The following is a 27,273-nucleotide window of genomic DNA, read 5'->3' on the forward strand; positions in this document are numbered from 1 at the left end:
TTGATAGAACATGTCTGTAAAAATTCTACAGCCAACATCATACTTAATAGGGAGAAATGAGATGTTTTCCTGCTAAAATAAGAAACAAGGCAAGGATGTCCAGTCTTACCATTTCTTCTCAGTACTCACACCAGAAATCGTAGCTAATCCAACAAGACAAGAAAGGGAAATAAAAGGTATACTGACTGGAGTGGAAGTAATAAAACACTTTTTTCTTGTAGATGATATGATCATCTGTAGAAAGTTCCAAAGAAACAACAAAGAAACTCCTGGAACTAGTAATTATTAGAATATAAGATTAATATAAGAAATCAGTTGGTCTCTTACATCCCAGCAATGAACAATTGAAATCCAAATTTAAAAATGCAACACCATTTACATTAGCACCAAGAACTCCCACATACACACCTATGTATAAATCTAACAAAACATGTACAAGATCCGTATGAGAAATACTACAAAACTGATGAAAGGTACCAAAGAAGACCCAAATAACGGAGAGAGATTCCATGTACATGGCTAGGAAGATACAAGGTGAAGATGTCGGTTCTTAGCCAAGTTGATAGACTCAACCCAATGCCAGTCAATATTCCAAGTAAGTTATCTTCTCGATGTTGATAAACTGATTCTAGAGGTATTACGGAGAGGCAAAAAGCCCATGATTATCAACACAATATCAAAGGAGAGAAACAAAGTCAGAGAACTGACAGTATGGTGTGGTATTAATGAGAAGAAAGACAGGCAGATCAGAACAGAATGAAGGGGGCCAGAAATAGACCCACATACCTATAGCCAATTATTCTTTAACAACAGAGCAAACTAATTCAATCGAGAAAGAATAGGCTTTTCAACAAAAGATGCTGGAACCAGACATTGATATAAAAAAGAAGACACAGAAACTTACATTGTTTATAAAAATTAACTTAGAATGAATCAGAGATCTATTTATATAAATGTAAAATACACATCTATAAAAACACCAGATGATAACATCACAGAAAATCATAGGTGATCTTGGGTTTGGTGAATGACATTTTTTTTTTTTTTTTTGGTGGTGCTGGAGATTGAACCCAGGGCTTTGTGCATTCAAGACAAGCACTCTACCAGCTGAGCTATATCCCCAGCCCTGGTGGTGATATTTTAAATATAGCATCAAAAGTACTTATCTATGAAAAAAAATTGAAATTTACTAAAAATAAAAACTTCCTCTTTACAAAAGACACTGTCAAGAAAGAAAAGCCACAGACTTAAGAGAAAAAATTGCAAAAGACATATCTGATAAATGACTATTTCCCAAAATATAAAGAGAACTTGAACAGAAAATGAACAACCCAATTTAAAAACTAGCCAGAAGATCTGAACAGACACTTCATCAAAGAAGATATTTAGATGGCATGTAAGCATGTGAACAGATGCTCCAAAACATGTCATTAGGGAATTGTGAATTAAAATAACAATGAGACACCACTGTATACCTATTAAAATGACCAAAATCTAGAAAAATGACACCACCAAATGCTGTCGAGGATGTAGAGCAACAGGAACTCTCATTGCTGGTGGGAATGCAGAAAGTCATAGTCATACTGGAGGACAGTTTAGCAGTTTCTTACAAAACTAAACATAGTCTTACACAATCTAGCATTCATGCTCCTTGATATTTCCCCCAATGAGCTGAAAATGGATGTCTACACAAAAGCATGCATGTAAGTGTGTATAACATCTTTATCCAAAATTGCCCAAATCTGGAAACAACCAAGATATTCTCCAGTAGGTGAATGGATAAACTGTGGTACATTTGTTCATTGAAATATTATTCAGTGATAAGCAGAAATAAGCTCTCAAGCTTATTGGAGGAACTTTAAATGCATATTGCTATGTGAAAGAAGCCAATCTAAAAAAGTTAACATATGATTCCAACTATATGGACTTCTGAAAATGGAATGGTTACTAGAGACAGTAAATAGATCAGTGGTTGCCAGGAATCTGGGGGGAGGTAGGGAGGGATGATTGGGTAGAAGTGTTTTAGGGCAGTAAGCCATTCTGCATGGTACTATGATGGTGGATACATAACATTATACGTTTTGTCAAAACACTTAAGAATGTACAACATGAAGAGCTGACACAAAATATGGATTTCAATTATTGTGTCAATATTGGCTCATCAGTGTAACATGTACCACAGTGACATAGAGGTTACTAGGGCATATCCGAGACAGGAGGAGGAAGAGGGGATACATGGGCACTCCTTTGTACTTTCTGATGAATATTTCTATAAACAAAACTGCCCCCCCAAAAGGCTACTAATAAAAACAACAACATTTAGGTCTCAGGGTATAAAATTTTAAAATGTAAAGAAAATACTAGTTAGCCATATTTATTTAAATATCTATTCAGAGTTTTAGTTTTTCAGAAACAAAATAATTTTTATTAGCTTTGGGACATTAAAACTTTACATATAACCATTACTGACAGGTATGTTGCCCTTTAGATTTCAGCATGAAACCTGAACAGTTGAATCTTCTATACAAAAATATCATTATTTTATAATGCCTTTGGATAATGCCCACAATATTAAACCAGTTACATTAACATTTGTTACAAAGCCATAAAATACATAAAAATGTCAGCAGCTGATAACATTATTTTTGAAAAGGAATATACAGTACTAATGTCCAGTCCATAAGGTGGCAGGTTTAAATAGAATAGCCCCCTAAGTTCAAAATGTCTGTTTTATATACCAATTTGAGAATAAAACTAAGAAAAAAAGCTGTACTAAGTGAAACCACTGCTATGGCAACTGAATCCATCTGCTCTGTCGAGCGAACACGAAGGTCAAAGCCGAGTCAGTGGCCTGCAGTGGCAAATGCTGCTTTGGGGACCGGCTGGCCCACTTCATCTTTGCCTGTGGTAGGAACATGGAAAAAAGTATTCTGCAAGTCAAATGAACAAGCATCAAACACATTTCAAAAACTTTCTTGATGCAATGACAAGAGAACCTTGACGTGTTCAATGTGAAGTCATTAAGCCACTGGGTCAGACACGCCACCAACTCACAGCCCTTGTGTTGGTCAAGTTCAAACAATGGGCTTTTTCTCCACTAAAATCTAGTGGAGAAGACATCTTCTATGTTAAGTGGAAATTTATTTCCAAGGAAACATACTGCTCAAGATTGGAATTGTCATTGAGCTCATAGTGTCAAAGTAGAAAAAAAAAATTTTACAGTCCTGCCATTGCCAAAGTGGGAGAGCAGAGCAGTAGCCAAGCAAGACCCAGAACTGACAGCTCACAGCAGTCCGCCTCACCACCAGGAAAAAACAAAATAAAAAACCTCTCAGCTGAATCACTGCAAAGTGATAAAATATCACATTGCGAGGCCAATATACAACAAAGGAAAATCAACACTTGAAACACTTATTTTCTGGAGGCATTTTTTAAAAAGAAGCTTCTTATTGTACTTACTATCTGTTAATTTGTAGATCAAATACTTGATACTTTGGCAAATAGTTTATTCAATACTTTGTAAAGTCCTACCCACACAGCAGCACTGTGGGCAACGATGCTAAGAAAATGCATTTCATTTCCAGGAAAGAAAATAGGAGATGATTTTTGCTCTTTGAAGTACCCACTATTGCATATTTCTTCCAGATCTCAGTAGAAATAGACATCTGTAGACATTTCCCAAGGTCAGAGACTTGCACATACTCTGTGGAGCAATGCTAAGGGTTCTCACCAGAGGTCCTACCGGTGGCCTCCGTACTTGGCCACCCAGTCTGTCCTCCCGTGCACTGAAGGGACTGGCTGTGCACGATTCAAGATATTTAGATTTTTTGCTGTAGGATTGTAGGTAGGTCCTGAAAATGGCCCCCGGCCAGTTTTTGTGTTCCAAGCATATTCTGAAAGAAATCAGAATCAGAAATTAGAATGTTATTCATTTGATTATCAAATTAAAAACAAGTCAGTTCATCTTCTCATTTTATGGGAGAAATTCAAATTTACCTTTAAAAGATTAAGATTTGAGATTTTTTTTTTCTAATTTTAAAAGCAAAAATTGTAGTAGTACAGTGGCACTATTAGGATTTTCGGTAGCTTGAGAGCTAACGTTTCTGATTTATCATTCTGCTGCTGCTCTATTTCCAATAGTTCACATTAAGACAGGCAACATTCAAGAAAGAAGAGATTCCTGGTTCAAAGTCAGTGAGCAGTACCCACAATGCAATATTCAAATGCAGCATCATTACAGAAAATATATTTGGAATTGTGGGTCCTATAAAACCTTGGCTTCATGGAAGTACCCATATAGGGTCCTATTATAGATTTTTTTTAAATGAAAATATGATTTCTAGAATTAAACTTCATTTTTCTTTTTTGGGGGCAGGGTGACGATGTCAGGGTTTCTCTCTGTTGCCCAAGCTGGCTTCCAACTTAAGATCCTCCTGCCTTAGCTTCCCAAGTAGATGGGATTATAGGTGTGCACCACCATGCCTAGCAAAAAACTTCATTTTTTTTTTAAACTGGGAAAATTATGGGTCATAACACAACTCCCTTAAGTGATGACATGTTCTAGAATCCCAGACCTTTAATCACAAGTTTTGTTTTATTTATGAATTTGACTGCTTAAAAATTTGCAAAAAAATTCAAATCTGCTAAATACTTGTTATCTCAACAATTGATAAGGTAAAATTGCTTAAACATCTCAAATAAGTGACAAAACAATAAGTCATTTTTACAGAGAACATTCTTCTCTTACCCCTTCCTTACTTCAAATTAGAAGCCAGTTTTCATAGACATTTTATCTGCGGGATGCTCAGTCTTTCCATTTGGGATTGAACCTTTTCACACTGACTAGTAGCTGCCATTCTGGGAGTACACTGAAATGAATCTACGCATTTGACACGCCTCACCTGAGCATTATCAGATCTACTGGCATGGTTTCCCTTGTTTTTCTTACACTTTACTGTAACACTGGGTAGCAGGAGCAAACCATGTGAGTACGTGGCTCTAACCTCAGCTTACAGTGAACAAAGCATGAGTGCAGAATGCCCTGGACCAAAAGCTGCCCTGACCACTGTGTAGATTGGCTGGGGCCGGAGGCCAACAGCTGTCCAAATGAATGGGCTGTCGGGTATTTCATCCCACTCTTACGAAGTCTAATCTCTCAAAGTCATTCAGAAGCTGGCTAAAAAAAGCAGGGAAATATGTAAGGCACTGTGTTTTCCAAGAAAAGCCCTTTCATTGTAATCAGTGGAACATAAAAAACATCAATCAGTTAAATGATCAAACTCACCCAAGAGGGCCACAGGTCAAAATGGCACCGTGGGCAGAGCAGAGAGGGTGTGAGGTTGGGAGCAGAGGGAGAGGGAGAGATGATAAGCCTGCCTGATTTCGGGGAAGGGGAAAGGGAACATGGTCTTAAGATAGTGGGAGAGGTTCCTGGGCTAGAAGTGAGGGGTTTGAGAAGTGCCAAAAAGAAAAGCCTTCTTCCAGGTCTCGACAGCCTCTGTCAAGTCCTAAATGCATTTAAGTCCAACTGTGTTCAGGCCGACATTTTTTAAAAACTTCTTAGAAAAGGAAATCATTTGCCAAGAAACTGGAAGTATTGAGATTTAAGATTCCTTTTCTAGAAATCATAGTGTTTTGGGACTCAAGCACCCTCAAGAAGAACCCAGTAGCTGACAACAGAGCCCAGATATCACCGCAGGGCCATAAATGCCCAGCTGGACCATGACCTGCACGTCACGGTCTCCCAGGAGCCGGGCAGTTAGCCCCATCATGTCGGGCTGTATGTTTATTATAAAAATTGCATTTATTCTACCAAGGGCATTTAACTTTTGTAGAAAATGCAAAAGGGGTTACAAAGAATTTTATCAATGCCACGATATAAATCAGATATAAAACTTCTGTACGGTGAAGACCATGGTGAAGCGTTTGGTAACAGAGCTAGTGTACACAGAGTGCTTAGCCCAGGCCCTGGGCACCCATTGGTGCCTGTATAAGAAGTCACTCCTTGCCATTCTGGTTGTTACTTTCAAAGCAGGGGATGAGGATGTATTAGGAAGTTTGTGGGGAGAGATTAGTTTGACTTTTCTTCTCAAAACTTGAGGGTGAGGAAGAAAAGCAGAGAGGGAGACTATGAGAGGAGAGAAAAAAGTCGAATAAATATGGTAATGACCTGGTTTTACTTTCTTGTGGGAAACTGCCACCCAGTGGGCAGACTGGAAGACACGTCTCCTACAGAACAGTGTTTTCCTAAGTATTTGCCTGGACCACTTGAGAGTGATTAATATTTACTTCTTTTTGTTTTACCTCTCCTCCTATCACCGTCTGTAGGAAAATAGGATAAGCTGAGTAAATGAAGAGAGGAAAAATTATGAGAAAGTATTTACTTTAAAAATGAAAACAGGAATACACATGCTAATCTGAGAATTAATAAATATATAAAGGCCTTGAATATCTTATAGATTTTTTTAAGACCCACTCAATTTCTAAGAGCAGGTATCCAGATAACAGAATGCTTTGACATGATTTTCTGCTTTTATATTAAAAATTGCTGCTAAGTCATGGTGAGTGACTCATTGAAAGGCTGACTTAAATATTTGAGGAATTCTAAAAATGACTGCTATATAGAAAATGTTTACTTGTATAGATAGATTTTGTTTCAGCAGAGAGGTAATGGAACAATTATTTTTACAGATAAAGCAACTGAGTACTATTTAAGACTTTACAATATGGTAAGAAAAAGTTAAAATGATTTAGTGTTTTTTTTTTTTTTTTTACATTTTGAGCTGTAATAGTGTGAACTTTAAAGACTGGAAATTTGAATCCATAGTTTCAATATATGATCCTGGTTAGTTTAGGCTGAGAATACTCTGGGGGTCAAATTGTAAATGAAAGGACAACTTTTTTTTTTTTGTTGTTCCAGGGATTGAACTTACTTAGGGACACTTGACCTCTGAGCCACATTCCTAGCCCTATTTTGTATTTTCTTTAGAGCCAGGGTCTCATCGAGTTGCTTAGCGCCCCACTTTTGCTGAGGCTGGCTATGAACTTGTGATTCTCCTGCCTCAGCCTCCCAGGCCACTGGGATTATAGGTGACATCTAGTATCTTTACCCAACTTCTGATTATCTGCTTATGCTTATTTTAGGTGCTTCACTAAGGATATCTATTTTAGATTAAAATAATTTAGAGAACATTCATAGCCAGATCTGGGGAGGCTCAGGCACAGATTTCAAGAGTGAACCTCTGCACATGGCTGTCATATGCCATGCCACCAGGGAGCATGTGACTCAAATGTGTCATTGTAGAATGGAGGAACAAACCCTCCCTCACCTAATGCTGCCGCCCAACAAAGGCCAGGTGGGAAGGTTTTGCCACATGGACTCTGTCCTCTGAGGGAGCTGCAGAGACGCACGCTACTGACCAAGCCTTTGCTCTGTGCCAGGGGCGTGGGCAGGAGAGCGCTGACCCACGCCTCCTCTCACATCCTGGTGTGTGGCAAGGCCCGCTGTTCGCAAATGGACAAACCCACTTGTTTCTTTTCTTTCTTTTTGTGTGTCTGCATGGTACTAAGGATTTAACCCGGAGCACCACCCCTGAACTACATCCCAGCCCTGTTTTTATTTTATATTGAGACAGGGTCTTTGCTAAGTTGTAGAGGCCGGCTTCCTGTTTGCAGTGCCCTTCCCTCAGCCTCCCAAGTCGTTGGAATGATAGGTGACAAGCCCAGTTTCTGTGATGGCTCCACCAGGGGTGTGACCTTGGGTAAGTAGCTTAGGTCAATTTCCTCATCCATAAAGAGAGCACCACACCCCCTGGTGGCTTTGGGGACTAAACGACAATTTCACAGAGCCCTTTGTGCCTGGCAGACAGTAACCACTTAATTAGAGGCAGCTCTTCTTTTAATTATTAGACTTTCAAACCATATTGTTAGAAGAAAAACAGAACATTTTGACAAAACCAGCTAGAACTCCGTTAATAAGGTGACACTGGTTCAACAGCCTCACTCAGAACAAGTGACTGTATGAACTTTTAAAAGCTCTGCTCTGCTCAGAAATCTCAAAACCACCTCTGAGTCGCTCTTACCTGAGGCTGTGGCACCGAGAGGTGCTAAGTGGATCCTCTGGCCAGCCGACCCCACTTCTTTTTTGAGAAAGGAAGGATTGTAAGTACTGTAACTCCCAAGATTTCCTAGTGGCGTATCCAAAGTTTCAGAGTCAGAAGGTGAATATTTTAGGGTGCCAGAGAATAACTTTGACTACTACCCCCATTACTTCTAAACGTTATTTTCTGAGCACCTGCTATGTTCTAGGCACTGTGCTGCACTTGCCAGAGACTTATTCACTCCCTAGAACAACCCTCTCAGATGTACAGTATACACACTGCGGGTTCTGCAGTGCTAAGAGACTTGCCTGGGTTCCCACAATTAGTAAGGGAATGAGCTAGAAGCCCAAGTCAAGGCCAAGGTATGTTCAGTTCACCCCAAACACACCAGGCTTTATGATGCTAGTTCTTAACATGGGGCTGCATCTCCTGCCAGGAAGCGCTGTCCCTGATGTGTTCTCCCCCTTTTTTCATTTTGTAAGACTCTTAGAAGTGGACTTATGCTCCTAAGGTTGTTGTAGGGACTGAATAAGATGCATGCAAAGCATTTAGCACAGAATCTGGTATTCAGTGTCCGTCTTCAACATTGTGGTGACCATCACCACTGTGGACCTTTCTTTTCACCTCCAGTACACATTTTGAATCACATTCTTTTACTTTTGGAAGAGAAGTTCGAAGCCATGATGGTATTCAGTAGTAGCATCAGGACACATCAATTGTTCTCATTCTCACCATTGAACACTTCCTAAGTCGTTACTGTGTGACAAAATTCTATGTGTAGTTGTATTGTAATGCCTAAGTAAACAGGCTTTCCTCCATTTTATAGATGGAGAAACTAGCTTAAATCACTTGTCCAAAACCAGAAAAGCTTGTAAGAGACAAAAGAGGGACACATCAGACACTAAAAGCAATGCAGGAGCAGTTACGCAATGCAGAAAGAAGCTGCTGAGGGAAAAAAATGAACAGAAAGTTAAGTCTTCTTAAATTATTTTGGCTTATTATTTGAAGTCCTGTGAGCCACAGAGTTTTGAGTTGGAGTTAGTGGTTGGCATTATTGAAAACAGTGACATCAGCTCCCTATGAAATCCACCATCTCCATTAACTTGACTGAAATGGTTGCTAATGCCCAAGATAGGAATGTCAGAATCAAAAAAGTATTAAAGGAATACTGGTCACAAGATTAGAAAATATTCTTTTAATTATTTTCAATAGAATTATTTACTTGATTTCTATAAATTGCCATAGTTAATTTAAGAAGACAAGCATAGAGCTTTTTCAGAGTGAGTCAGTATTAAAATCCCAACTATTAAAGGAAGATAATACAGACGAGAGGAAATGCTTCTCTTTCTTCCCGGCCTGAACCACCTGCTGAAAGCTGGTCACCTTGGCCTGTCCTAATGGGATCAGGTGGAGGATGAGAGGGAAACTAGGCGACAGAGTCAAAGAACAAGCCCAGAAATTACCTTGTGGCTCCTCTAACTTTTCAGGAAAACTTTCATTGCATGATAGTTTTTCAATTGGTTTAATTATGCTTTCTTCTAAAGAGAAGGCAGGTGGAAAGAAAGAGCGAATGGTAAGGAGAATGTTACAGGAAAAGCAGGGAAAATGAATCAGGTGATTAATGAAAAGATCCAGAATGAGCCCTTGAAATGGGAAGACACTCCCCTGTGTCATCACGGCTTTCATCTGATGCCAGGTGTGTATTTCCCTGAGACTCAAGCTTCATTCTAACTGATTTGTGTAAATGGTTGGTTCTGTGAATGTCATTTTATATACCCGAGAAAAAATAAGTTAATTACAGGCCCCCAGTGTAAGACACCTCAGCTTTATCAGATGGGTGAGTCTTTTCAGAGTCTAAAAACACTGTGGAAAGTCTAGGTGTGTCAATGTCCAATCAGAACACCTCACTGGACTGCTCCCTCATGAAAACTGCAGTCATCAAACTTGTTTGGTCCAATGCCACCCACATTTTTAAGGGTTCCATACCTCTTCACACACTTGTTGATATGTAAAACTTTTCATCCTAAGTTTAGGAAGAGGATGTTCTTTTTCCTCCTTTTAAAAAATGTTTTTACTTTTGAGACAGGGTCTCACTAAGTTGCCCCAGCTGGCCTTGAATTCTCAATCCTCCTGCCTCAACCTCCTGAGAGTCAGGATTACAGGCAGGCACCACCAGGTCCGGCATGCAAGAGGATGTCACCGCCGGCATATTGTAATTGTCAATATCCACATAAAATCAGTGCATTTCTCCTTCAAATATAACCAATGAAATCTAAAGACCATAGTGATTTCATGCCCATATTATTGATGTAAAAATACATGAGCAAGTTCTTTTTTCACATATTTTCATTCATACTTCAGCTTCCAGTTTTTATCCAAATATAATTTAGTTTTAAAAGTCTTTAAATTGATCACTCAAAAATCCATATAAACTTGAAACAAAGTCTGAATTAGGTTAGTTATAATTACAATGATTCATTGTACATAATTACTAAAAAAGATGAGTATTATAAATTTTGATAACTAAATATGAAAAGTTTTCTTAGAAACATCTCTTAATAAGAAAGATGAGACTTTTTCCAAATAGCTTATGTTTCAGCAAATGAATATTTGTTGTCGGGACCTCACGGGGCTCCAATACCAGTGCTACTTCTCTGTCTCTGTCTCTGTCATTTATGGAGACAGAATCACTGAGAAACCTTTAAACTCAAAAGGGAATGAAGGGTGTTCTGTGACAGCCTTGCCGATATATTCTTTGTACTCTCTTCAAATTTATGGACCAAGAATCATAGCTCAGATAAAAGGATTTAACTACCTGTCAATTAACAACCCAATTAGGTTCTCCTTTAATTTTTAGAAAGCTCAAAACTAGAAACCCCCTGCCATTAGAAAGGATTTGCTTCACAGGTATCTGGGATACTTAACTTTCTCAACTCTGACCTCAACATATCAAAGTATCCCTTTGATTGGCACCCCAGATATTTTACATTGGGGGAAATAGAAAAGTCAGAATCTTTTCTCTTGTAAAGCAGAATTCAGAAACACCCTGCCAATAAGGCAGATCCATTTAGGAAGGAACCCAGATGGAAGATGAGGATCTGGCAAATGATTCCCTTAGCACTCTTTGTGCTCAATAGTTCATAAGCTTTGTGTATCCCTTGCACGGCCACACCCATCTCCATTGGAAGAAGGTAGGTGCCGTGTATTTAAAAGCAAACATCTGTAGAAGGCAGACTACGTACATTTACATTTTAAATCTATTCTTGCATTACCTGCATTACTCCTTTTGAAAGCAAATTCAGCGCCAATGGGTCCCAGAGACTTAGGAAATAGCTGATTATTCCAAGCATATGGGTTTATATTCTTTCCACTAGCTACGAAGGATACATTCTTCGGATTTACACCTTAGAAGAACAAAACAGTCATTTCAAAGATTAGCATGTGATCATAAACTTGAAGGAAAAATACACATGTTCAAACAAAGACTAAACATACTATGAAGAGAGAGAAATTTAGGTTCACGTGTAGCTTTCGATGAACCCTAACATGATCCCAAGCGCTTGGCACACATCTGAGCACGGACAGAACATACTTGCTATAGCGCAAGTAATAATGAACATTTGGCCTTCTTGCTGAATGACTCATAAAAATTGAGGGGGCATAAACATTTTTCTTCAAAACCAAGACAGTTCCAGGTCACTCACTCGCTTTTGTACACTAGGGCAGACCCTGGGGGACAGACATAAAGCTGGAGCTCAGGGCAATCCAGGGACTTCCAAAGCAGACATGAATGGAGCCTGCCAGATGCTTCTGTGTCCATGGGATGTCATCAGACCCACAGTTTATCACCTGTGGACTGGGAGCAGGTGTTAGAAATGTCCTCTGAAAAGAGGGAAGTTGACATTAGTCATGAATTGCTGAATCTATGAAGTCAAGACAACCTTGGGCTCTGGTACTCGAAGTCAAAGGAGGTTGGTTGTTTAACGTGTTTCTAAGAGATTTGAAAACGGGAGTTTGCAGTGGCACTCTTGAGATGCTGAAGACCTCACGCTGCCCACCGCGTTAGGTGCCCATGGTGCTGTCATCAGCCAGTGTAGACATCACATCAAACTGAGGACTCCGTGATTTAGGAAGTGGTGACTTTCCAGGCAGTACAGGCTTTTGCTTTTCACAAATGGAGTTCCTGGGAAGGCTTCAGAGTTATGAATAAGATACACAATAATTCTGTTTTGAAATCAGAAATACTGAGCCTCAAAAGCCACCTGTCATTGGTTCTCCAAGGAAGCACTCCTGGTGGCTAAATCATGTCCCTTTCTTATAGGATATAATGCCTGTGGATTCTGGCTTCTAATAAAACACTTACAAACAGAATATAATAAGAAATTACCCAATAAATAAGGATGCAGTAGGTAGCAGTTAGTCATATTCAAAAACCTTTACTCAAAAAGAAAAGTGCAAGGTAGAGAAAAATATAAAATCTCTTTAAGTGAACCCGGTATACATAAATATAGTTCCATAAAGAATGGATCCTGAATATTTATTATTTTAATCCAGTTAAACTTTTTAACATCCTTGAATAGTTTTTTTAAAAATAGATACATACACTATTGAAGATAATTGGTTTAATTAAGATAAAGATTACAACTTTATTGGAAATATATCCTAGAATTGTAAATTATTTATCAGTGTATTAGCTTTTATTGGACACCTATATACCTAACAAGAAGAGGCAGACATTAAGATAATTTGATATTACTTTGATGCATATCACATGATGACCATCTCTTGCCTCTCAGGAGATTTTACAATCAGTTAGCAAATATTCACTGAGTACCCGCCACATGCCAGGCAGTGTGTGTGGCATTAGGGAAAAAGCAATGAACAGAATGGACCAGTTCCTACTCTCTGGGCTCTTACAACCTAGTGAGGGAGACGTGTACAGTCATAATTAAATAGGGAGTTAGCAGTATGCAGATTTTCTGGAAGGATCTGGGGTGAGGGAGGTAAATAAGAGGACAACTGAGTCTTTCTTTTAAAAAAGCAACTTTAAGCTGAACTGTGAATCCTGACCCAGGGGTGGGGAGGTCAGGGAGAGGTGGCAGTTTGGGCTGAGGGCCTGAGGTGGGAGAGAACTCAAGAGAGAGTGCAGCATGGGCGCAGCTAGAACAGGGTGTGGAACGACAGGAGGCTGGAGAGCAGAACAGGGACAGGTCACACAGGACTGTGCGTCATGTTAAGAGGCAAACGCAGAAGTGCCACAGGACACTGAATGAACAGGTGGAGGGAAGAAGGTAAGTGATATGTGGGGGGAGACAAGGATCCTCCAGCCAGGGTTTTAATCATCACCCTAGGTAGGTGTATGACTGCACACGTGGTGCGGTGCAACTCTACATCATGTACAGCCAGAGAAATGAAAAGCTGTGCTCCATTTGTGGACAATGGATAGAGATGCATTAGCTGTCATAATTAGAACAACAACAACAACAAAAGCGCTATGGAGTAAACTGCTCTGCTGGACAGCAGTGGTGACATCAACTGGATCTAGGAGCAGAGGGTGACACCAGAAGGTACCACTGAGACCATTCCATTGCATATTCTATTTGCAACTCCCTTGTGATAAAGAAGTACCTAAGGCTTACAGGGTAAACCGGTGGATGACTGCGGTCCCACTGAAAGAAACAGAGAACTGAATCTCAAAGTCTTGTTCCAAGTACACAGCTGGTCAGCAGCAGGTCAGTAACGATGACGCATGCTTGTGTTCTTTCCCTGAAGGCCAGTGTCACAGATCTGCAAGTCCTTGTGCTATAGTATCATGCTGTCCTGTAATCATAGGGTACATTTCTAGAGCTCCCGTAGTCCTAAAGGTCGATGCTTAGTAAGACCTTTTATACTTGGTTTTAGGGTAAAGAAGAGTCCACAATGATATTTTTATCCCTGAAGACATTCACTTATGAAATTAACTATGGATTTAAAATGTCAAGGATTGCTTCTTATCTGGGTTTTATCTTCTGCATGGTTACTGCTTCACAACAGGTGCTCAGTAAATGTTTGTCCAAGTGACTGAACTGAGCCCAATTCTAGTTTCTAACCTCTTCCAGCTTCCAACAGGCCATATTCAAGGTAAAGAATGCAGCCGGGTGACAGGAAAGCTGAAGCTTAGATTTTAAGCAATTTTTTTGTAATTTTGAGTCTAGTTTTTAAGTGTCAATTACAGCCATACTTCTGACCCCAGGGAATTTGCAGAATTTGTTAGATTTTTTTAGTTAAAAAATAAGTGATCAGACAGTTCTTAGATACCATGAAATATAATCCTGAAAATTACATTAGGAAGCAGAATATGAAAATGTGTGCTTTGGGTCCACTTACCCTCTGCCAACAATTTATAGTAGTCACCCTTCAATAAGTCAGAAGACTGATTTGTAAATTTCAGTCAGAGAAGTGGACTATCTTATTTAAACAGAGTGTATTTCCATGAGACTCTCATCTCCCTGCCCATCCAGGCTGAGTAGAACTCTCATGGTTTCAACACCAAACTTTACAAATCTACCGGTACCCAGAGATTACAACACAAGTGTTTTTGCTGCTTTTGAAAGTGCACCCCAAGCCTTGTGACCTTCAGTCTGAGGCCTCTGCCTTCCTAAGGGCTCCCATCCCTGGCTCAGCCCCTCCTCCAGCACATTAGCGCTCCTCCCTCTTGAGGGAGCATCTCCAGCCACCTGCAGACCTGCTCTAGGTCCCCACTGTTGATGCTCCCTGCAGTCCATCCTAGGTTCATTTCTAAATGCCTCCAGAAGGTATCTACAGAGTCTCCAATTCCTCAACTATCACCTGCTTTCAACCCACACTTCAAACAATCTCCCTCCAACCTCCCTTCTAACCTCATCCAGCGCAGAGGGGCCATCTCCAAGACAAAGCATGCCATCTGTGTGACAGGTTTAGATTTCAAACAGTTCTTTGTACTTTTGAGTCTAACTTCCAGATTGAAACTAACTCAAGGTCACCAGGGACCTCTCTCTCCACTGTCAAATTTAATTAGACATTTCTATCCCTCCTTATCCAGCTGCTCAGCAGCCAACTACTCTTTCTGATGAATTTCCCTTTTGGCCTCTGGAAACCACCTTCTCTGGCTTTCCGACCCTCATCTCGCTGGCTGTTTTCTTCCTCCTCTACCTCCCCAGGAAAGCCCATGTTCCCCCCAGTCTCTCGGTGGGTGATCGATCCTGTCTGGGTCTGTGGAGGTACAGACTGCCTGCATGCTGGTGATTCCCAAATCTGTTTTTCCGGGACCTTGGTCCCTCCTCAGAGTTCCAGGCTCTTCTGTTCCACTCCCACGCCACCTCTCCTTGGTCTGTTTCCCAGGCATCTCAACTGCAATTCCCCACAAATGGGAGGCACAGCCTCTTCCCTACCCAAACCTGTTCCTCCTGAGTCCTTCCCATCTCAGTACCTGGCTCCACCATCCACCCAAGATTCAAGCTCCAGACAAGCTCCTTTCCTCTCACTTTCCACCTCCAATCCACCAGCAAGTCCATTTCCACCCTTTAAGTCATCATTGTCTTTCTCTAGGTGACTGCAGGAGCCTCCCAACCCAGCTCCCTGCTGCTTTTCTTGCCCCTGGGTAGTCTATTATTGATACAGCAGACAGTCTTTTTAACACAAACATCAGGTGCCACTCACCTCCTGAAGTGGACCAGGGATAAAATGCAAATTCCTTCCCCTGCCCTAAAGGCTGAATTCTGCTCTCCCCTCAGCTCAGGGAGCTCCTGATGTTAAACCTTCTGTTCTTAAATAAACTCTGTCTTTCAGACCCCTCCCCCTCCCCAGCCTGCAGCCAACTTTGGTTCCCCTCCTCTGCACCATCACTCCATCACTGTTTCTTACAGTGTATGTTCGCACACACACACCCCTCTCTCTGTCACACACACACACACACACACACACACACACACACACAAGATGGTGAGCTCTATGAGAGTAGTGTTTATTTCTCCATCACTGGGAATCCCCAGCACTATAATATACACTACTTGAAATGAGTAAACCACATAATGTCTGCAACACAGGTATTTTTAAGAGGCACAGTTAAAAGGGACATCAACAAAAAAGAAATGGGGAAAGTCAGGAAATGTCTTAGTCATCCAAGAAGTACGTTTATAAAACAGCTGATAAATGCTATACTTGGCTAAGTGAGAAATCTGTATCCAGCTTTGGGGAGCTTGCAGAGAAGAGTCCTTCTGGGGTCTTAATCCTCCTCCAGAAAATCCTGAATGAGACACTAACAATAAAGTTACCCTGAGACCAGAGTGGGGTTCTAGAAGCTTCTGTATAGTATCTGCCCATGAGAGAACCATGACTTTCTTGGACTCTTTAGGAACCTAAGATGAAGCATCCTGAGCGATGACTGACAGTTTTAGTCTGATTACAAAGGCATAGTGGGCAAATTCTCGTCTCATAACGTAATGACATGAAGATTTTCTGTGCAGAAAATTAGAACTCCAAAACTCTTTTCTCAGTTCAAGAACCAAAATAGAAGGTCACAAATAGCAGTCTTTCTCAAATTTTGACTTAATGAGAATGAATAGGGATTTTAGGTCAAGAATATATTTCCTAAAAAAAGTTTCCAATTTTTCAAAAGGGATCAGATAATGAATAGTAAAAACCTAGCAAATACCATGTTCATGTCTTACACTGATAAAGATTTTACTATAGAGTAAATTTTCTTTTTTGAAGGGGGGGGATACTTGGGATTGAACTCTGGGGTGCTTGACCACTGAGCCACATCCCTAGCCCTATTTTATATTTTATTTAGAGACAGGGTCTCACTGAGTTGCTTAGCACCTTGCTTTTGCTGAGGCTGACTTTGAACTCACAATCCTCCTGTCTCAGCCTCCAAAGCCACTGGGATTACACGTGTGTGCTACTGTGCCTGGGAGGAGTGAATTTTCTAATCCCATCCTTACAAGAATCAGACTATTTTGATGAGACACTTTTTTACAAGTAATAAATGTTTTATTTTCTCTACTTACCTGGAAGGTATCTTGATTGTTTCAAGTAGTACTGTTTAGCCACTGACGCAGATGACAGTTGGGAATCAGACTTTAGGTGAACTGCAGCAGGTAAGCTCTTGTTTTCCTCTGTGGAGTGGTGGAAGCCTGAGGGTACTGCCTCTGGGAGCCTTGAAAGTCAACAGAAGGTGGCTATAACGCCAAAATCAAGAAGTTCTCCCCTACCTCTCTGCATCCTTTCAATCAGCCAAAGCGACTCACTTTGAAGGCTGCGTTCAGTCCTCTGGATGATAGGAATGCTGATGACATCCCCCCGCTGTATAGAGACTAAGTGGCACACAGAACTGTTTCTGATACTGGATGATATGTGACACAAAGCTTTGTAACCGAGCAGCAACTGCTTGTGTATGATATGTATCTATATTTACTGAAGTTGCTGCACTTTCAAAATGTGGGACGGTGGTGAGCTGGACAGGAAGGCAGTAAGAGCCACTTTTCCATGTAGAAATTGAGGATTTTCAGCTCCCAGGCTTAGCTCTGCCTCGTTCCCAAGGCCATCTTGACCACACAGCAGTACACAAGGCAGCCGTCACTACCTGAGGATGGGCTGTCATTTGTTTTGAGACGCACACTCTGGGTTGTGAGGAGCCTCAGGACTGACCTCTTCTCCTTCACCCTCTGACTGACTTCTTACTTTGCCAGGACCTGCATGTACTCCCAGCCGGTCCCCACCTCCAAGAATCTCTGGCTACTCTCTAGAAATCCACACTGCCACAACCTACTCATCAAGCCACCCGTGGGCAAGGGACACTGACTTGGTTGGCCTTTGAACTTGGGCCACCCCCTGTGTGGGAGCACTAGTCACAGGTAGGACTGCAGTGGAACACCTCCCCTCAGCCACTCTGGTTATGCCATCTAGGAAAGTTCTATTCTCAAATCTGCTCAGTCCAAAAAGACTTCCTTGTCAGAGTGGCCTGCCACAGGCAGAAGTGTGGAGCTCCTGTGGGTGCCTCACAGTCGCACCCAGGACATTCTTGCCTCGTCCTACAGGTCTTTGAAGATCTTGTTCTGCTGTGGTGTATTTGATGGGTTGAGGACAGGCTAAGTCATGTTTAGGCCTTTGCTTAGTACCAACTACGTATTCAATAAAAGTTTACCAAGTATACATGTCTACAGGTACAAATAGAAATATAAATACCTTGCTTTTATTCACTTTTTAAAAGACAACTGTTAAACAAAAGGTGTACACTTTAGTATTTGGCACTCTGTATTCTTGATGGGGAAGCTCTGGCTGTCTGAGACTCTGAGCAGGGAACAGCAAGGCTGTTCACTTCACCAGGTATGTGGGCTCCATTGTGTAATAGGTGGTGTGGCATCAGTGAGGGAAAACCTTGGGTTTGAATTAAGCCTCATCTGATCTTTGGTAAGTTACTCAACCTATCTAAATATCAGTGCCCTCTTCTGCAGAGATTTTTAATGGAGTAAAAAAAATTATGAATAACCCAATGCAGTGGTGCATGCCTATAATCCCAGCTACTTGGGAGGCTGAGGCAGGAGAATTGCAAATTTGAGGCCCATCTCAGCAACTTAGGAAACCCTGTCTCAAAATAAAAAAGGATGTAGCTCAGTGGTTGAGTGTCCCTGGGGGTTCAGTCCCTGGTACCAAAAAAAAAAAAATTATGAGAAAAGTTTAGGGAAATGGTATCATATTATTAATAATAACCATATGCCTAAAGTTGTATAGGACCACTAAAAGGTACCAGAAAATAAAAATGTGGAAGAAATGCCCACATGAGCATTTTATTGTCATACAGTTTTTATTTTACTAAAGAATTTCAAGAGAAAAGGGATCACTGATGTTGAGAAAATGAACCAATTGTTCCCTTACAAGAATCAGGCAGATTCTAGATGTTAGCTTAGGTCTTGCTTCAGACCTTTACCACCCTCAAAAAACATGAAGAAGTTCAGTAAAATTAAAATGAAGTGGGTTTAAAAGGTTTTCAGGTCATCTACATGCACCACCAAAGTTCTTCAAACTCTTGGGCTCCCAGATACAGCTAATTAAAAAAGAGAACTATGCAAATCACTGCACATTTTCAAGATTTGATCTCTATCTATACCATCTGATTTTCATCACAAATGGAATAAATTTATTTTCTTGTTCCTTGCCAATAGTAGATAGAAAATTATATGTAGAAGATGGAACGTTGGGAGGGTGGACTACAGTTAAAGTATTTCATGGTGTGACTTGATTAATTAAGCTTTTTTAATATTCATTTTTTAGTTATAAGTGGACACAATATCTTTATTTTATTTTTATGTGGTGCTGAGGATCGAACCTGGTGCCTCACGCATGGTAGGCGAGCGCTCTACCTCTGAGCCATAACCCCAGCCCCAATTAACTAAGCTTTAACCACTTCAGTCCATAAAACACACTCTGAATCATCAAAAAAATTATGCAAAATTTTTATCTTTGGGTTTTGCAAAATCAGATAGTCCTACAGAACATTCTAGTACATCTAAAAGAATACTCAACACTAACCCCTCATGCTCCAGGGTTTTCAAATCACTATGCTTTCCAACAAAAGCTAAAATACCCATTCCCTCTCTCTCTCTCTCCCTTTCTTTCCCTCTCTCCCTTTCTCTCTCTCTCTCTCTCTGAGTCTAATTTTTTGCACAGGCTGGTTTCAAGGGATCTCCTGTCTCAGACTCCCAAGCGCCTGGGATGATGGGTATGCACGACTGAGCGCTGCCTTAATGCTCTATTTCTAACGTAGGGGACAACATTAGGAACCTAAGGAACAACGGAAAGCCTCTTGAACTGAAGGCACCAGGCTTCTGGTTTCTCCCTTTGTTTAACACCCCCAAAGTTGTTACATCTTAATGCTGTGCAAGACCGGAAATATTTTAGACGGGGGAACTTTCTTGCCTAAAGTTGGAGAGGGATTAAATGTAAATGTTTTTCCCTCAATTTTGTGTATTTTAGGGAAGAGGACCTATGGAACCTGAGGATCTGGAAATTGATTAAGAATGATCCCAGCATACATAATATCCTTTAGAGATTCATTATCTATCTCTTTGGGACATGTGTACCCCCTACCCCAGGTGAAGAATTCAGCACTGCACAGTGCTAAGACGCTATTAGATAATAGGTGACTCAGGACACTTTCTCCCTATTCCTCTTCTGGTCCAAAGATGAAGAAAACAAAGTATTTTCCCAAAATGTTCACTAAAATTTAACCCATACTAACTTCAAAGCTGAATAATGATCACCTAAATAATAATAATAACATAAATCATAGAAAGAAAAGGAACTGCTAGAGATGTTTAATTCTCAGAAAAGGTTCAGAAAATGGTCAAAAGATGTTTGAACACAGAGGAAACTGAGAACTCATCTGAACACCATCAGAGGAAACCATCAACTCTGTGAACGGTGTTCTGCGTCTGCACACTGGCGTGGGAATTTCAGATGGGTGTAATGATGACCAAGAGTGAGCTGGGCCTGCTGGCAGGCACCAGTAGCCCCAGCTCTGGGAGGCTGAGCCCAGGAGCTGGAGACCAGCCTGGGCAACACAGCGAGACCCTGTCTCAAAAAAATAAATGCACCAGAGCATCATGAAAGCCGAAGAGTAACCCTTCCCTACACACATGCAAATCATCATCCATTACTGTGAAAACCTAAGGTTTGTAGCTTTTCAGAGGTAAGCAGAAAGATTCATGTTTCAGAGAAGAGAATGTTAAGCTACCTCTTTGTCCTTTATGGTAGAGTTCATAAAAGGAAATGAGTAAAATAAAGTTGATGCGTGGTAAAAATATTTTTTCCTGAGAAACCTGAGATCTTACCGAAGTGGAGAATCTTTTTTCCTCTTTTCTTTGAAAACACCCATGCTTGGCTTCTTGGAATGGGAGGCTCCAAAATCACAGTCCTCAAACTCTTCCCAGCAGTCTCCAGCCTTGAGGATAGTCTGACCCCAACGCCTTCTAGCACTTTTATGAGCCAGTGGACCATTTGGCTTCTGTGGGAAAATCAGTCATCATAATCCTCAGTCCTTTGCTGAACGCCTTTTACACAAGCTAGTCTATCAGGCACTAAGAGTCACATTCTCAAGGAGCCTTCATCCAGTCCTGTGTCTTCTAAGACCGGGAACCCATTCTGAGAAACGCACCCTGAGGTGATTCTGTCATTGTGCAAACATCACAGAAGGGACTTACACAAATCTAGATGGTCTAGCCTACGACACAGGTAGGCTGTAAGGTGTCGCCCATTGCTCTTAGGCTACGAGTACAGCACGCTACTGTAGTGAATACTGTGGGCAGCTGCAGCATAATAGTTAGTACTTGTGTATCTACATACATCCCAACATAGGAAAAGTACAGTAAAGGGTTTGGGGGTGTAGCTCAGTAAGAGAGCACGTGCTCAACAAGCACAAAGCCCTGGGTTCAAACCCCAGCACCAAAAAATGGGGTGTGGAGAGACAAAAATATAGTATAAAAAATGATTCAGGGCTGGGGTAGAGTGCTTGCCTAGCACATGTGAGGCACTGGATCCGATCCTCAGCACCACATAAAAATAAATAAAGGTATTGTGTCCATCTACAACTAAAAGGTTTATTTTATTTTATTTTTATTTATTTTTTTAAATTTTTTATTGTTGGCTGTTCAAAACATTACATAGTTCTTGATATATCATATTTCACAATTTGATTCAAGTGGGTTATGAGCTCCCATTTTTACCCCATATACAGATTGCAGAATCACATCAGTTACACATCCATTGATTTACATATTGCCATACTAGTGTCTGTTGTATTCTGCTGCCTTTCCTATCCTCTACTATCCCTAAAAGGTTTATTTTAAAAACGAGACACATGATACACAGGTTCAGGACGCTTACCATGAGCAGAGGCTGCAGGACAGCAAGCTGCTCTGGGTGAGTGAGTGGAGAGTCAGTGTGAAGACTGGGACATTACTGCACACGACCACTGACATTTTAGACACTGTACACTTGGGCTATGCTAAATTTATAAAACATATTTTTCTTTCTTCAATCATAAATTAACCTTAGCTGACTATAACATTTAACTTTAAAATCTTTAAACTCTTTTGATTCTTTGCAATAATACTTAGCTTAAAACACAAACACATTCTAAATTAACAGGAATTTTTTGGCTTCATTATAATCTTCTGGGGCCATCATCATACTGTGGTGCATTGTTGACTGAGACATCGCCATGCAATATGGGAATGTATTTAAGGAGATAACGTGCACATTTAAAAACATTAACAAAAATAGGTAGCACCTGCCAAAAATATGACATGTGTTCAGAGAGAGGAGAAATCTGAATTTAGGAGGAAGAAAGACTTCCATATTTAGGATCTGGTTGACTTTTTATTGATGTAAAGGATCCAGAAAACCAAGACTTGACTGTGTCTCTTTGGGCAAGTGATTTCACTTTCCAAAGCCTTAATGGCCTTCTCAAGTGGGGACAGCCTTAAGGAGGGGGACATGGAGACAGATATTTTCTAGTGTCCTTCATGATTACCTCTCCCAAGTGCAGAGGCATACTTGAAAGAGCAACAGTCATCTTGCCACCAGAGGCATGAAAGACACCTGCTAAGGGGTGGAGCTTCTTTGGAAGCTGCAGGAGCTCTGGGTTGCCACCATCCAACTTCAAATTATGTGAGAAAGACAATCCCTATGGGTTAAGGCACAGCGTTCAGGTTTGTGTTAAAAGGCCCTGAATATAATCATAATGCACAGAGGGAAATGGGAGGGATAGCTTTAAGTCTGAGTGTCTCAGAACAGTGGCACCATTAACAGAAAGATGGAATGAGGAACGAGTCCTGGTTTTAGGAACGAGACAATGAACTGGTTTCATACAAATTTAAAGGCAATTAAAAATTGGGGAACAGAGCTCAGAAGGAAGGTCAGCTATATTGGGAGGGGATGGGCGGGCTATTGCGTGAACCGATAGCACCACGTGATGATGGCAAGCAGTGGTACTTGCCAGTTTCTATTCTGTTATTTTTGTGGCCAGGGAGAACCATCTCCAGACCGCAGAGAAGAAAACATCTAAAGTCCAGATGAGTGGAGTTAAGAAAGATGACAATTAGTTGCATTCTGGGCTCCTTTCATTTGAACTCTGTGTTAGGTACCAGTGCTGAACAGGGTCAGCGACACCCAAGTGATCCTGTATGTCTGACAAGACTGCAAAGGGACAAATATAAATAGTTTTCAAAGTCGAAGGTAGATTTTTGCAAATGTCACATCAGTAAGTTTGATATAGAATAAAGGCAAAGATTTTAAAGTCATCTGTTTGTGAGCACTAAGGAAAAAAACCTGGTGGATCTGTAGGCCACCGTTTTCATAAAAAGCAAGCAATGAATTCATTAGATGGGTATGTGTGGACTTCATTCAACTTGGGGACAGAATGTTTCATATCTTTACTAATACAATGTAGTAGTGAAGCAAAGGTGGGTCAGGACAAGGGGCAATCATTGGACGAGTACCATTTCAAGGATCAGTGTTAATCCAGAAGATTCTAGTGGCCTGCTCAAGGGCTCACTGCATTCTTTTCATCATGAAGATAGAGGAGGAAAATAAAAAACAAATCCGTAGCTGGCGCCAAGTTACACAGAATGGTTAGACTGAAAAGTAAAAGTAAGGGTTCAAGCATAATTAGAAAATTGGGAGGTAAAAGCGACGTCCTGCAACTTTCTCAATCCTAAAGATCAAATGCCCAAGTAGAGGTATGCAACATGTTTCGCAGAAGCAGGTATAAAAAACATAGATTTAAAAGTTTTAGTTGAAACAATGCTCAAATCCAATTCTGGAACTTGTTAGCTATGTAAAAAATTAGGGTTAGGTTATTATTGATACTTGAACTTGTGTGAGAAGGCACACACAGGGGCTTAGCATCATGCCTGGCTTTTAGCTACTTCTACATGTAGCTGCTCAACATATCTGCTTCCTTCCTTCCCTCTCAGATTGCATCAATGTTTGATTTGTCTTCTAAGAAAATAAAACAACAACAACAACAACAACAAAAAAGACTGTAACCCTTAGTGGCACCAGTGGACCGGTGATTCCAGACATCCTGTTTGTCCTCCCTATCCATCCTTGCTCTAGCCTGGGCAGGAAAAAGATGGGAGGGGACTTGGAGGCTTGTCGGTGAATGACATCACATGCAGAGCTCTTGAGGAAACCAGGGCTATTTCTCCTGGAGAAAGGGAAGGTAATGTAAGGGCTATTTTCGGCTCTACCTAAAAGATAGCCTTTCTAGAAGAGTGTTTAGCTTTTATTAAAAGCCAGGGAAAACCAGAGTTGAAGTCAGTATAATAGGCAGAAGTTTCTAAAGTTCAGTACTTTCTCAAAGATGAAGAGGACTCCTCAGGATCTTGGAGGTAGTTTTTTTTTTTTTTAATTTTCAATTGATCTTTTTTATTTATTTAGGAGGTAGTTTTAAAATAGTATGGTAATCACTCTTTCCTTCAACAAATATTGAGAATGTACCATGTGGCAGGCAGCACTTTAGGTTCTGGGATGTATTGATAATAAAACATTCCCAACCTCAAGGAGCTTGCACGCTAGGAGGAAGGGCCAGGTAATACACAATAAACACACCAAACAAGTAAGAGTATGTTAGAAGTGATCAGTGCTGTGGGGAATGGGAGGCTCTCACTTACTCGAGGATGGTGAACTGATAAGGAATTAGATAAAGTGTTGTTCAGATATTTTTCAGTCCTAACCAAATGCAAATGCATGTGGGGGTGTATACCTGAATGGGCAACTAAAACCTTCCCACACCTAATGAGCTCCTGGATCTGCCTGGAAGTGGGAAGAGGAAGTTTTATACTATGCCTGACCCTTAAAACCCATTCAAGTGCATTAGAACTTAAAAGCAGTGTGAAATTCTTGTTAAAATTCCTGAAATTTAGAATCAGGACTCTTGAGTACCCAATTATTTTCAGTTCTTCTTTGAGTTCTTTTGTATGGATGTAATTGTTCAAGGAAAACTATAGCATGCAAACTTTTTAACTTGCATTCAGAAAGTTTTTCTTTCATACATATAAAATGTTCTCTCCCATCGTGCGCCTCTCAGAGGAGGCAGGAGCTTTAAAACAGGATGATCTTTTATATCTTCCCCAATGTTATTAGACCTGCCTGGCACTCAATGCATTGGCTCAATCATATGCCACTTACAGTTGGCAGGTTTTTGACGATGCTAGGAAACAGTGTTTGTGGTGGTCTCGGTTGACTCTGTTGCTTTGGAGGCTGCTGGAGGTCCCCGTCCTGTGGCGGCTGAATGGACTGCAGTGGTAGGTGGCTGTGCTTTGGCTGGGGCTGTCCGACAGTCTGGTCGGTTACATCTGGCAGAGGCTTGGGGTCTAGGTTAACAGGAGCTGGCTTGCATTCTAATGACTGCAGCTGCTTATTTAAAGTCTGTTTTGATTCCAGAAGATGTGAGGAAGGGCCTAACACCTGTCCCACTTGAAAATATGGGTGTTTCAATGCCTATAACAGCACAGAAATATTAAATTACATTAACATTTAGTTCATCAAAGTGTTTCCAAATCTAAATTATGTACATCCTTAGCTTGAAATATGTTGCCCACCCTTAACAATGCATTCCTAGTGCTGTCTTAAAAAAAAAAAGTGTGTGGGGGATGAGGATGGATGTAGCTAAGTTGCCCCCAGGCTCTCTTTGAACTTGTGATCAGCCTCCTGAGTCACTGGGATAACAGGTGGGCACCACTACCCCTGGCTAAGTCCCCCAGATTTTAATTCTCAAGTAATCAAATCTTATGTGTGTTCCCCTTTGTGATTTCTCCTATTACTTTAATATCCATGCTCTTCTTACCCTGAGATCAAATGCATGTCCTTTCTTTTAGTTTTTAATGACTTACTTAAAACACATACACACACACACACACACACACACACTGATTTATTTGTGAAGTATGGTGAGAGGTAAGAACCTAAATTCACTTTTCCTGAAGAGTTAGCAAACTGTCCCAGTGAACTGTCATTCACTGAACAGTCCCACCTTCTCCCTGCCATTTGTGACACCGTGTTTATCTTATCCTGAACTTAAACGTTTTATTTGTCAATTCTTATGCAGTACTTTCACTACTATCATTATGGTCACTTCAAGGGCCATTTTTAATAACTGCAGGGCAGGTGTCCACCTACATGCTCTCTACTTGCTTATTCTTGTTCAATCCTGCCTTGACTTTCTTTCCCATTTGTTCTTCCAGATGGCCTTCAGAAAACATATTCTTAGTTTATTTTAAAGTTTAAAAGAGAAAAGTAATTCTTAGGTAATTTTCACATATGATTTATGTTTAATGATTAAAACATAATGAAACTCATCAATTTTTTAACTTATTTGCAAATAAAAACTTGTAAAGACTCTGAGACTTGCAACAGTCACAGAGGAACAAGGGTGTGCCCCAGTGCTGCCCTCTTGTGGGAGCTGGAGGCTGAACACTGTTACTCCATCCTCTGGAGAAATGATTACCCAAGTGTGAAGAGAGGGAGAATCCCACGCCTCAACCAAAGGAGAACGTAGGAAAGTCTAAAATGACAAATTATTGAAGAGATGCCTTTTTTTGCTACCCATGACAAGGTCTTCCAAACTTGTCTATCGCATGCCTGAATTGTCTTTAGAGATCCATCCCTTTCAAACTCAACCTCCTAGAAGCTTCCTCATTTGAATCCCCAAACAAAATCACCTTCGTGCTATCTTTGCAATTCTCCCAAGGATTTTCTCTGTCAAGAAGCTGATCAACTATACTAACTGGATGCCCTAGGGATGCACTCTCTTGGTAATCCCTGGTTAAGCGTGTCTATGCAGGTGAAAACATCCCTGACGTTGATAAAACTCAAAAGTTTAAAAGTTGTAACAGGGAGATTTGCCTCACCTGGCTTGCTGTTGGTCGTTTCTTTGGATCCCAATTCAACATTTCAGTCATTAGCTGAATGGCTTCATTACTGGCATTGGGAATAAGGGTTTTTAAGTTTATAGGAACACACTGAGGAAAGCGGAAATTCATAGAGGATGCAAGCTGGTATCCTTCTGGCCAGTCACTCTGTTTAAAAAATATATATGTGGGGGTGGGGAGCAAAAAGAAAATTGTTTTAGTAATCAATTTAAAGACACAAAAGT

General features: G+C 40.6%; 1 protein-coding gene across 4 annotated transcripts in view; it reads right to left on the reverse strand.

Annotated features, from left to right (window-relative positions):
- Nucleotides 1-2,373: 2,373 nt before the first annotated feature.
- The window catches only part of Mak (male germ cell associated kinase), a 57,581-nt gene continuing 32,681 nt past the window's right edge, over nucleotides 2,374-27,273 (reverse strand). For 2 of the 4 annotated variants that reach the window (XM_058582395.1, XM_046453513.2), the window contains exons 8-14: nucleotides 27,029-27,196; nucleotides 25,308-25,619; nucleotides 20,948-21,120; nucleotides 17,126-17,274; nucleotides 11,372-11,503; nucleotides 8,082-8,186; nucleotides 2,375-3,893 (exon numbers count right to left, since the gene is read on the reverse strand). In XM_058582395.1, coding sequence (XP_058438378.1) covers nucleotides 3,739-3,893; nucleotides 8,082-8,186; nucleotides 11,372-11,503; nucleotides 17,126-17,274; nucleotides 20,948-21,120; nucleotides 25,308-25,619; nucleotides 27,029-27,196 — 1,194 coding nt within the window. In that variant the 3' untranslated portion in view covers nucleotides 2,375-3,738. Of the gene's footprint in view, nucleotides 3,894-8,081; nucleotides 8,187-9,562; nucleotides 9,638-11,371; nucleotides 11,504-17,125; nucleotides 17,275-20,947; nucleotides 21,121-25,307; nucleotides 25,620-27,028; nucleotides 27,197-27,273 lie in introns of all 4 variants that reach the window. The other 2 variants (XM_046453515.2, XM_046453514.2) reach the window with 2 other exon arrangements.

This window comes from Marmota monax, unplaced genomic scaffold, assembly GCF_021218885.2.
Source record: "Marmota monax isolate L192 unplaced genomic scaffold, Marmota_monax_Labrador192_F-V1.1 WCK01_AAM20220418_F8-fsc00029, whole genome shotgun sequence".
NCBI lineage: Eukaryota > Metazoa > Chordata > Mammalia > Rodentia > Sciuridae > Marmota > Marmota monax.